The following is a 12,915-nucleotide window of genomic DNA, read 5'->3' on the forward strand; positions in this document are numbered from 1 at the left end:
CTAATGCAAATAACAGTCACCATACAAACAGAAAAGAGAGTTGTTGGCTTGGGAGGGGTTATGGAGAAAATCACATGCTCACAAACATCCGGCACACACACACACACGCACACACAGTCAATATGACCCTTTGCAACTACGTCACTTCAAGGCGCCATGACGGACGTCGGAAGTGAGCGACGGGAGTCTTGATGAGCAACTGAAATTGTTTTCCCAAGTTGTTCTTGCCAGTTTATTTATGGCTTCTACTAGTTGGAGTCGAGCTAATTTATCTGAACGTAACTCACCTGGTTGGGGCTCATAGACGGCGGGATTTACAAGAGTTATAAACAGCTAGCTTAGAAACCGACCCATAACTTCTCCCTCCTGACGTGTTGACCAAATTACCGACTTTGTCTGAATTCACACCACATGATTTAAATCACTAGGTCATAAACAGCGTTTCCCCTTAAACCGGAACAGCATTAAAAACGTACAAAAGACGAGATGCTAACCAGTTTTTTCCATACATGCTAGGCTACATGACAATGCAACACCGTTTCCATGGTTACTAACCGTCAGACACGTACTTTCTTACTTCTTACCTTGTAAAAAGTGTTTGCTGTAAATCCGCGGTTACACTGAGGGCTGCCACTCATTATTATTGACAGCTGCAAGTCATTATGATTAACGGCTGCTGCCGTATCCTTCCTCATTAAAAGTCATAAAATAAAATGACAAGTTTGGTTTCTATCCTCCTCCGTTTGTGCAGCCGACCGCGCAGCAACCCCATGACCACTTTTAAGTGAAATCAACTACCAGAAGCGACGTATTGGGTTGCAGGTGTCCGTTTTTATACCGGCTTTACCGGAGCGCATTGGTCGTTCTGACGTCCGTCATGGCGGAGTTCCGGAGAGCGTGACGTCACGTGGAAAGGGTCAATAATAATGAGCCGACATGATTACAGTATTTTGAGAGGTGGCAGTAAAAAAGGGCATGTGGAGGAAGGCGGCTGCTTACAGTGCACAGTAAGAAAACGGGGACGGGTTGCCATTCAGAGTGAAACACGGTTTTTACAGTTGAGCCAACGTAACTCTATATAAATATTCTTCATCCAAAAGTCAGTGCAGTGCCTTCTGCTCAGGCTTAACACCCAGTCTGTGCTAGACCTGGTCCACTAATTACTGCTTCCACTTTACGCACAAATCGTTTTTTTTTTTTTTTTAAATCTTTGATTTTAAACTCTCTCAGTGGTTTCCGTGTGTTGTTTTTTTTAAATCACCCAGTACCTCAAAAGTCCAGCTGTGAAGTACAAGAGTTTGCCTTTTTTTCTTCTTCTTCTTCTTGTTTTTTAAACCAATTGGACAATAAAAAAAAAAAGCAGATCCACAAATTTACAAATGTCCGTTTTGTTGTTTTCTCCTGAATTCCCTTTTTGTTCAAGAAAAAAAGCGATTTGCAAATGAAGCACTTCTACTGGATTCCCCGGAAGAGACACATGGCAAAGACCATGGCGAAGAGCTGGAGGAGAAACAAAGCAAACAGTCACAAGATGCAATTATTTCAACCAAAATAACCCAGATTAATTCAATTCATCACTAATTAAATCTCAATATTCCTTCTGGAACATACTTTTAGAGGTTTATTTGTGTTTTTGTCTTTCATTGCTGCTTTGACAGAAAAATGATTCTTTGCATTATTTTTGTCCAAAGTTATGAAGAGGTGACTTCAAAAACTACTCAAAGTAGCACATATTATGAAAACAATGCTTTTTACAAGAAAAGGGTGACATGCATTGTATGCAACCCCTAAATAAAAAAATAGTGACACCAATTGTTTATAAAAATCACCTTATTAGTAAATTCAACTAATTGGAAAAAAAAACATTAATAAGATCAAATTTAATGTCCCCAAGTCTTAATATAAGTTCTGTTTATGTGCATGTATGCACAGATATAAGCGTATAAACTTACATGAACCTATATATACATCAATGTACCAGCAAATACAGATTTACTCTCTAACCTAAACATCAGAGCTTAATAACACAAACACAAAAAACCAGAGATAACATTTTATCAGATTTTTTTTTATTTATCAGAGTTGGGTAGTAAATAGCTACATTTTTCTAAGTTCAGGCGACAATCTGTGCTAAAATTGATGTTAAGAGACATTTTCCATCTTATGTTGCATGATGGATTCAAACCCGACTGTAATCAAATATAGTTTTATACTTTTAATACTTTCATTGAGAGATTTTCTCTTTTTCAAACTTTCATTTCTTCCCTTTTTTGAGGGATAATAGTTTTTCTTTTTGTTTTGGATAATGTGTAGTTGGACTGATGATGTTTGTCAATATTTTTTATACTTTTCCATTTTGTTGTGATAGGTAACCATAGCAACAGGGTAGGATTTGATTTCACTTTGGGATCAATAAAGGATTTTTGAATTTTGAAAAATGAACATTATCTGTAAATTACAGCTCTGGAAAAAATGAAGAGAAATCAGTTTCTCTGATTTTTTTCATTGAGTTTCTCTGATTTGACCGTTTATAGGTTTATGTTTGAGTAAAATGAACATTGTTGTTTTATTCTATGAACTACTGACAACATGCCTCTGATATTCCAAGCAAAAATTTAGTATTTATTAGCGGAAAATGAGAAATGGTCAAAATAACGAAAAAGACAAGAGAGCTTTCAGACTTTAAATAATGCAAAGAAAACAAATTCAATATTCATTTGGAAGCAACAATACCAATGTTTAAACTCAATATTTAGTGGAATAACCAGCAGGTTTTCAATGGGCTTCAGTGCAGTGGGCTCTTCTGTATGTCTTCCTGTGAAACTGCACATCACCACAAGATGGCGATCTTTCCACAGCCAGCTGGCTCTCTTCCGTGCCTTAAACTTAAAAGCAGTGATGCGATTCATCCTGATCATTTGGGCAGCAGGAAAAGATGCCCAACATTTCAGAAGTCCCTCCTACCTCGATGGTTAACACCACGATAGCCAGCGCTCCAGCGACGTAGATGTACACCTCGAAGTAGTCGACCACGGCAGAGTAGCACCCCTAAGGAGACACATGTGGACGACATGCTCCGCAGTGAATCAATAGGCTATAAATCTGCACAATTACAGAGATAGTTAAGGCGACATCACGTCTTCAATAGAGCGAGGATTGGAACAAAGGCCCCGCTGAACGAGTGGGAAGCGGGGCCTGCAGCCTTTTAATGAGGGCTCTTTGTGTGAATAAGCAGAGCGAGCCGCACACACACACACACACGCACGCACACACACACACACTGAACATCTCTTTATCACGATGGCATGGAAAACAACAGGTGGAGGGAAAAACCTCCCTATACCTGTCATCACTGTAATTGCATGCAGAGCTCGCTCCTGCACACATGAAATAACAGATTTAGGAGTGAATTCTCACATATTTTTAATTCTCAGCACGCTTTATTTTTATATTCTTAACAGGCTTTATTTTTGAGCGCATATATCCTCCACAAAACCCTCCAATTTAAGCATGTATGCACAGGCTCATCTGTAAGCTGCCATCTGCGTGCTGCACATGACCCACCGTGACACCCAGACTGAACAGCACTAATAAGACATGGCAGAGTCAGGCAGTCCCCGAGTGCATTTATCTACTGCTTTATGCTGTAATTGGGCCTGGAGGGGGTCTAGAACCAGGCTGAGAGGGGAAACGTGGTACCAAAAGTTACCTTGTTGCGGATGACCGTATTGCCGGATAGGCACTGCTCCTGGCTGGAGTAGACCCGCTCTTTGCTCTGAGGAATGCGCTGGCAGCAGGCTTCTGGCACCATGTGATTCTGGTTGTTGAGCCTGAACAGGCTGTCCTTAAAGTCCTCTGGGCTGTTCACTCCACAGCAGTCAAACTGAAAGGGAGAGGAAGAAGTTGCATTTGCCGAGTGCCTATTTGTGCAGTGACCTGCGGTCGGCTGTGTGTGGGCGCCAACCGAGCAGAAATATTGACCTAAATATAAAGGGTTTGTCTTTAAAATAGCCAGCTAGCTCCGAGTCTGTTTCCACGGACTGTCAGAAACGGTGATGAGTGCTGCTCACCGTGGTCATGATGGCGTTCCATGTGGAGGTGAAGACGTCGCTGTTGTTGTAGCCCTGATAATGGCTCTTCAGCTCCTTGGTGAAATACTCTCTGGTCAGCTAGATCAGCAAAAGGAGCAGAGGTCAATCAACGCCATTAAAACCTGAAGCAAGAAGGCATGATGAGACAAAATGAGCTCCATAAACTCCATTCTGAGTTTGATACTGGGGCTTTGGGTGTTTTCACTGTGACTGTCTGGTAGACTATCAAATGGAGACCAAAACTGCAACATTTGTTAAATTTTCAGCTGGAGCATTTCGCTTTCACACAGAACTGATTCAAACGAACTAAACCCTTTAAAAAACCTGTTGCCCTCCTGGCCTGTGGGGGCGCTGCAACAAGAACCACTGAAGGAAAGAACACAAAAATCAATTTCCTTCATCATAAGCATCTGATCTTTCCAAATGTGACCTGAGTCTGAACGCGGTCATCCGGCCTGGCCGCTTGGAGAACCAGAGGCAGGAAGTGGACTATAACTCAGGACATCGACACTCGACAAAATTCACTATTCTGTGTCCTGATACGACCAAGTAGGAAGACAAACAACAACCATGGCGGACTGTAATGAGGATTAAGTTGTTAATGTGCTGGCTCTGGTTAGATAAAAACTTTAAAATCATAAGCTATGCTCCACCGTTAGCATCCGTGTTCACTTCCGCAAACACTGAGCACGCTCTCTGTGACGTTATTGCGCCCTTTACTGCGCATGCGGGACACTTTCAGGTTGTTTGCAGTTTTCACTGGAGACAAACAGGTCACACATGGTTGGAAATTTGAACGACCTCGGCAAAAAAATCGGATTTGACAAAAAATCGGGATTGGCTCAGTTGGGGCTGCAGTGTGAACGTAGCCTTATTCATACCCTGCTTGCATCAGATCCGATTTATGTTTATTAAAATAAACAAATGGTAAAGCAGAAATTCATAAACAGACCGTCAGCATCCGTGTTTACTTCTGCAAACACTGAGCACTTCTTCTTTTTTATGGCGGCTGGCAAAACACTGAGCGCGCTCTGTGTGACGTTACTGCGCCCTCTACTGCGCACGCGGGGCAGTTTCAGGTCGTTTGTAGTGGAGATCGCATACAAGTCGTATATATATTTGGAAGTATGAACAACCGCGTCAAAAAAATAAAATTAAATCTGCATTGGGTTGTTTCAGGCTGCAGTGTGAACAAACTGAGATTTGTAGATTTGTAGGGGAAATCACATCAGAGCTCGATTGTACATTCAGACCTCCCAAAACAAACCTGATCTTCTAGGAAAATGATCAAGAGTTCGATTACAGCGGACCAAACAGGAGCTTTGTGCTTTTCACCAACACTTCTACACAAGATGAGGCTCTTTTCTTTTTCTGTCTGTGTGTGAGTCGTTAAAGGGCCGGTGCTGCAGAGGGTAGAAATCAGCCCACCTCTGTTGCAGCCCTGACATGCCAAGTCACAGCTGATTATGTTCAGCGAGAGCCGACTTGCTCTGCGGGTGGAAGAAGTGGGGCAGTTATGACGTTTGATTTGTGTGACCAGCCAGCAGCAGGATCTCAAACCAAAATAAGAAATTTCATCAAGAAAACCAAAGAAGATTTATAATTCAAATTTGAAGAATTTTATTGGTCACACTGAATCCGTCCACCATGACCGTTGTTTTTTTTTTAGATGTTGACAGGGAGACGTCCATCACGGATTTATGAGCAGAGCTGACATTGATGCCGCACCAAACCTCCCGTTTCCCCCAAACTGCCAGCATCGTTTCTAAAAAGCTTCACAGCTGTGCAGGAAATTTCTGTCTCCACTCTGGATCTGTGAATTGTCAGTAGGAGCTTCGCAGCTTTATGATGGAAAAGTTTGAGAAAGAAAGAGGATTAAGGCTTTTCAACCAAAAAATATCCAGGTGAGGCTGGAATTAAAACCAGGAGGAGAAACAACTCGTTTCCAGCAGCAGCTGCATTTTTATTACAGATGTGCGTAAAATTTTGTTGATATTCCGCTAATGTAAAAAAAAAAAACATTTTGCAATTGTGATATTTCCATTAAATAAGAAACACAAATAAAGTTACAGGTGATTAAGTTTGTTCAAGCGATATGTTGTTAAGAAAGATTCCGTGTTTTGTTTTACAGTGTTTACCACTACACTGTAAAACATTTACAGGTGGTTTAAGTTGAAAATGCTGTTGGTCTGTCTGGTTTTCTTCTAAAAGCTCCAGAATCCTGTTGGACAGGACATCATAACGAACTCTTTCATTTTAAAGTTAAAATCTGTGGCTACATACAGTAACAGTCCTTCATTCATTTAAAACCTGCAGGTTGAGCTGGAAGAACAACACCAGGATCATTTAGAGCAGTGGTTCTTAACCTTTTTTGAGGTACCGAACCCCCCAGTTGCATATGCGCATTCACCAAACCTTTCTTATTCCACCCCCTCTCCCCCCCGACACACAAAATACTTTGTGGTATTCTGATTTAGTAATGTAATTATATTAGCTGTATTACCACCCCCACACCACTGGAGGCAGTACAAACCCCGAAAAGATGCGACTAAGGAGCAGATTTAGACTATAGAATTTGGTAAAAACGGTAAGTTTTGCTGAAGTAATTAAAGACAAAAGTTCAAATCCATGCTGAGAGTAGAGCTCCTTCAATCAGGGCTCCTCCGCAGCTCTGATTGGTTAAGCAATGTAACGTGATCCTCTGCATCAAGTGATAGCGAAGCGGCGCGCCATCACGATTTTACACAAGTGTGTCTTTATCTCCGCAGCAGAGGCTCCGCCGAACCCCTGAGACCGACTCACCGAACCCCTGGGGTTGGATAGAACCCAGGTTAAGAACCACTGGTTTAGAGAATGTAGATGTACAGTCATAGATGCGTCTCTCTGCCAGCTGGTGCAGCAGACGATTAAACGCTCTGCTGTTGGCTGCTGACACCAGCGGCACCAACTGGTAATTTAGCTAAAAACTGTTATTTCCTAACACAGGATTTTCTTTTGTCACAGAGTGAAATTAAAGGTTGCATTTCCCAGATAACACTGAAATGAAATCACTGAATTCAAAGTGTATTTCAGTTTATGGACTTATTTATATTAATCTCACTTAATTCATTTGGTTTAGTAATGGGAACTTCTTTAGCTTTAAGGAACTTTTTACTTGAAACAACTGAGGTCAGTGACAGGTTCGCATGTCTGACCAACTCAATTTATTAGGTTTTGATAACTAAATTCATTAACTGTGTTTAATAAGTGTGTGATATATTTAAGTCACTCTTACTCAAATCATTCATTCTTTTCTAATAAATAATTCAAATCTCTTTGACTTAATTCTACAAACTTTTACGTTGTTCTAAACTAAAAAAAAAACTAAAATATTACATCGTGGTTAAAATGCAGCTAGAATTTAAATTATTTTAAATGTATGTTTTAACATTTTATTTTCAAAAATCCTGCACACTGAAAAGAATCAATAAAATATAATCAACTTAACTGAATTACAAGTTACCAATTGAAGCAATTCAATTAAGTTGATCCAACTAATTTCTTTTTTCAGTGTAGGACGAAGAACACTTCTTCTTTTGACGCCATTTGTTTGAACTAGGCCTGATATCAGCGTGGAAGCTGTGAAAATCCCCCTAAGAAAGATGTGAGGAGTCTAATAAAGAAGTAAAAATGATGCAAGTTGGTGCAACATCAGCTGGGAACAAAAAACATTTAATGGAGGAAAGTGAGTTATTCGACAAATCGTTACTCTGCTTTGTCCCAGAGAGCCGATGGACTCGGCATCAAAGGTAACAAAATATCCCTGGTTTAGAGACGAAAAAGGAATCCAGGGATTGAAACGGCAATTTCTCTCTCTCTCTGAGTAATCAGAATGCAGAAATGGTTCAAAGTCAAAAAGAAGCAAGAAGAGCTTCGACTTCAGGCCCGTTTGGACTCGTGATTGAAGATAATAAGTTCCCTAAAGCGACTTACGTGTTCCCGGAAAATGAAGGCGAGGATGGCAGCGGCCAGCTCTGCCAGGAAGATGAGCAGGATGAGCATGAAGAACTGCAATAAAGTTAAATAACACAAAACCAGATAGTGTGAAAATTACAAGCTAGGTGAGTCAGGAAAACTGCACTCCAGGTTCTGGTAAAAAAACAAACAAATTACACGCCGTCTGTGAACCTCTGAAGTCATCGTTAAAACATCACGACGTACGAAAGCGCACAGATGGTTTCGCTTTTGGTCGTTTCAAACCCCAAAAATAGTGAAAAAAGAAAACAGAGCTGCACAGGTTGGGATGAACTCACGAAGAGAAGCAGACACTTGTTCTCCCGAATGGCTCCGCAGCAGCCCAGGAAGCCCAGCAGGAACAGCATGCCTCCCATCCCCAGGATGATGTAGACGCCGGTGAACAGCAGGGGGTTGGCCGCTACAATTTCCCTGAACCCAGTGGGGTCCACCAGCACCCACACGCCCACGCCCAGCAGGAACGAGCCGCCCAGCTGCAGAGGACCAGGAAAGAGGTCACAGAGGTCACTTCATTAAAAAAAACAAACATTCAAAACAAAATATTAGGCCTGGGCTGGTTACTGAGGTCAAAGGTGATCTATTACGGTTCACTGAACAAATTAGGGTAGGTCTATGGCGTAGGAGTCAAACTCGAGGCGCGGGGAGCCAAATCTGGTCCGCCGTAATTTTTTATGTGGCCCTCTAAACTCTAAATGACATCAATAAGTCCCTCCACAAAATTCACACAAAAACACCATTTTTTTTCTGATTTTATTGACATTTTTTCTCAAAATTGGTCAAAAACTTTGGGTTTAAGTGACTGCTGCTTATGCCTTACCTGAGGTCAAATTACAGTCTGTGATCGATACGGCGATGAATAAAAAGTCACATTTTACATCATAAATTAGCGCAAATATCGTAAAAATTCCTTACAAATATTTCTAAATTAGCACCACAAAATCTGTGATTTTGATTGCAAAAAAAAACAACACAAAAACAATCAAAATCCTGGCTGGACTGATCCATGTGAAAAGATGTTCAATATTATTTTACTTTAAGAAACACTTATTGAATGCTGAAACAGCTATTTACTGATATTTAACAGTTTACTTGGTTTTATCGATACATTCTGGCACAACCGGCCCTTTAACAACATTTAGATTTTTGATACGACCCAAAATGAAGATGAGTTTGACACCCCTGGGTTTTGGGCTTAAAAAACATGTTCATTACATATTTGGCACAAAATCTTGTGTGATAAGATTTCAGTCTGCTCAGTTCTGGCTATTTTTCCTTTCAGAACGAGCTGCTTTAGGCCGTCTTGTCACTTTGAATCCAAACTCAACGTTTGCATTCGCAAGTGAAAATGGCTGCAAACAGGGGAGCATTTATACAACAGTATATCTTTGAAAAGCAGAAGTGGAACCTCCTGCACAATCAACAAGAATGCAGCGAGTTGTTTCTGAGCAGAAACTCAACGACCAAACACTTGTCTTTTCCAGCAGCCATTGTAGAGCGGTAACAACCAGTTCAGTTTATTTATATTGTAGCAGTTAATCATTCAGAGTAGTTATAAACTTTCTATGTAAGGAAACCCAACAGATTGTACCGAGTCACCGACTTACAGCTCAGTAATATAAATGACTTCCAGAGCAAATTAAGAGTTCAGGGTAAAAGAGCAAAGGTTTAGTTTCTCCAGTCACAATGGCTTAGAGGGGGGAAGTGTAGAGATATCAGCCCTGCTTCAAAACCCCCCAACCTGCTAAAGCTCCCATCCTCCACCGCCCTCCGCCTCTTCAAAATCCCATCCACCTCCACCACAGGCTAACCACTCATGTGATTAAGAAAAGCAGATACTGAGGTGGGGGAAAGATCGCAGCCTCCAACATTTCTACTGCAACCCTCTTCTTCCTGCAGCATGTAATGAAACCTGGCTGTTTCATTACAGTTTAGTTTTATTTCGGTCTGCCTCTTCGTTTGTCTAATTCAGTTGGTTTCAGTTTTTATTAGCCGTCATTAACTAAATGTTTAGTGTCAGTTTAGTTTTTATTGGTTATAGTAGTAGTTTGGTAAAGTTTTGGTGCAGAATTAAAAAGATAAAAGTATTGTTTTGTGATTATGTGATTGGCTAAAGCTCATCAGAAGATCCCGTTTTTAAAAAAAAAAGTATTAAATTATTGTTGATCGACCAACTGGCTCCGGCGTTTTATGACAACTTCTGCTGTCGCCTTTTTGCGAAGGGAGGATTATGGAGCATCGTAATTTAACAGCTGATGTAAACTGGTTGACTGAGAAAAAATGAATAAATTTCACATTCTGATGAAATAACGGCACCAGACAAAATGTAACGTTTCAATCGTTCACTGTGTTTCTATGGCTTCTTCTGATGAGAAGCACTTTGAACTGCCTTGTTGATGAAATATGCCACACAAATAAACCTGATTGATTGGCTGATTGATTCCACATCAGATAAACTCATCATATAGTCCAGTTAGTTATAGTTTCTTCCCATTATTTATTTCCGTTAACAAAACATGTTTCCTCGATTTCAGTTTTTGTAATTCTGTTTGATTTAGTTAACTAAAACAACCTTGCTTAGCTCAAATAAACTAGGGAATTATGGAAACTGGGAGTCATTTTCAAAGCTTTGGAGGTAAAAAAAAATAAAACAAAATAAAAAAAAAGAAACAGAAAACATCCCCCTTCTCTGCTCTACTGGCTGCGTTATCGCCTCAGCCTTGAACAATCGCATGTGAGTGGAGTCTCTAAATGGTTGGGATGCGCCTAATAAAGCAGGAAAAGACACAAACCTTCCCCACTCTGACCCTCCCTCCCCCCACGGCTAACGGGATTACCCCTGATTGTCTTATCAAGTCTGATAAACTCAGGTGTCAGTCACCAGCTCCGTTTGGCACAGTGAGCCTCAGATGTGTGTCAGCACACTAAAATTTAATCAAAAGAGAATTTGATAGAATCAAGATTGCCTCGTCTAATGAAATGCAGATGCGGCTCCATTAGTCAGAGGCCCATCTTAAATCATTAACTTCAGAGGTAGCCATTTGAGAAAGAGATGAAAAGTACTTACAAAGATGAGAAAATTGAAGACAAACATGAGGTACTTGATGCAGCTGAGGCAGTCGCCCTCCATGGTCGTCCCCCGAGCTGAAGCCTCCCCCTGACCCTGCAGGGAAAAGCAGAAAACGCCGCGCATCAATCCTCCATACGGACGGTTAGTGGGCCGACGGCGCTCCGCTTGGACCTGTTCGCGTTTTCATGAGTCAAACAAAACACCAAACGCCAACAAATAAGACTGCACTGTAAAACACTGGAGCCGCAGTTAGTTGTGTCTACCATCTTTTACTCTTTTAGTCAGATAAATTTATCCAGTTTTAGATTTTGAACCTAAATGTGAGTTTGTGAAAGATAAACTTACAGCAGCAGTAAGTTGTGTTAACTTTTTATTCATTTAGTCAAACCTCCAAGAGTTGAATCAACTGAGTTTTTAGGTTTGCACTTAAAAACTGAAAGTAGAGAAAGACAGGAGTGGGAGCTATTTCCCAGAATGCTTAGCGGCATGTTTCTGTCTCCTGAGGTGGAAGTGCGTTACGTTGATCTGACTCTGGTGTTTTATTAAATGTTCATTTTAATGCAATTCTCAGTTAGCAAAGCTTGAGGATAATGTCCTGATCACTAAATGTTTCTGAGCTGAATTCATTGGGATGTTTAATAAAATTCATCATCAGATCAGAAATTCTGTTCAAACAAGAATTTAAATTATTCTAAAGTAAAATAAGTATTTATTTTAACTTGATATTGTGAGTAAAATAATAGAGAAATGTGGCTCTTTATTTTTATTTCTAGCAAATTGTGAAATAATATTCGATTTAAATTGCAGCATTAAGTTAAAACTCACAATTCAAGATTAATGAAGTTAAAAAACAATGTTTAGACAACTTGTCTCTTGTTGTTAAATCAACTTCATGAACTTTAATTTCTGAGTTAAAACCAAAACTATTTTCTCGTGACTTAAATTACACTTTCAAGGCAGCAGGTGGACTTTCATTTTCAAGTTAAACCACCTATAAATGTTTTACAGTGCGTTAGCTGGTTTGCTTTAAATTCAGGTCCTTCTTTGCCAGATTTAATCTCCAAACGTTCTCTAAAGAAATTAAACTCTTTGGCAATGTCATGATTCTTATCTTTTCCAAGAATATAAAAGTGAATTAAGCGTTACAATTTATTTCAGTCAGATGACCGGCTTCCCTATCAGCTCTTGACATGTGGCGTTCCTCTGGTCTGTTGCTGACTGTTTTAAGGACGTAATTCCTGACCGAGTCTCCTTGTGCATTAACCCAAAGGGGACGGCCTTTACTTCAGAGCATCTTTTGTTAATGTAATGAAAGGCAGAAGCTCCTGTGCGCCCGTCAGCTAACCCTCTACCTGACACAAACACACTTTACTTGATGAAGGTCCTTCCTCAAAGCACTCCCAGATAATGAAGAGCCCCTCTGGTGCATTAAGGGACGACATGGCCGCGTCTGTATCCCTAACCCTGCACATAAAGTCAGCCACCAACTTCCTACAACAGAGGAACTACTTCAAATTTCTTAGAACGGAGAATAATGTTATGATCGAAAAATTCAATTCACATTCATTGCAAAAGTACAAAACCTTACCAAGTAATTTTGGTTTAGTTTCTAGTACAAATATCCAGTGAGACAAAACAAATTTAAAAGTAACTTATTAGATATGTGAGCTTGTAATAAGTCAATAATTCCTCAATATTGATGAAAAAGCTCCTGTTCTATTGGCAGATAAATTCACTTACAGC

At 40.3% G+C, this 12,915-nt stretch overlaps 1 protein-coding gene across 1 annotated transcript in view; it reads right to left on the reverse strand.

Moving 5' to 3' along the window:
- Positions 1-645: 645 nt before the first annotated feature.
- tspan18b (tetraspanin 18b) overlaps positions 646-12,915 on the reverse strand; it is a 61,996-nt gene continuing 49,726 nt past the window's right edge. The window contains exons 3-9 of the mRNA XM_008411942.2: positions 11,170-11,265; positions 8,384-8,578; positions 8,064-8,138; positions 4,071-4,169; positions 3,710-3,883; positions 2,965-3,048; positions 646-1,500 (exon numbers count right to left, since the gene is read on the reverse strand). Of these exons, the coding sequence (XP_008410164.1) occupies positions 1,453-1,500; positions 2,965-3,048; positions 3,710-3,883; positions 4,071-4,169; positions 8,064-8,138; positions 8,384-8,578; positions 11,170-11,265 (771 nt within the window). The 3' untranslated portion in view covers positions 646-1,452. The remainder of the gene's footprint in view (positions 1,501-2,964; positions 3,049-3,709; positions 3,884-4,070; positions 4,170-8,063; positions 8,139-8,383; positions 8,579-11,169; positions 11,266-12,915) is intronic.

This window comes from Poecilia reticulata, linkage group LG6, assembly GCF_000633615.1.
Source record: "Poecilia reticulata strain Guanapo linkage group LG6, Guppy_female_1.0+MT, whole genome shotgun sequence".
Lineage (NCBI taxonomy): Eukaryota > Metazoa > Chordata > Actinopteri > Cyprinodontiformes > Poeciliidae > Poecilia > Poecilia reticulata.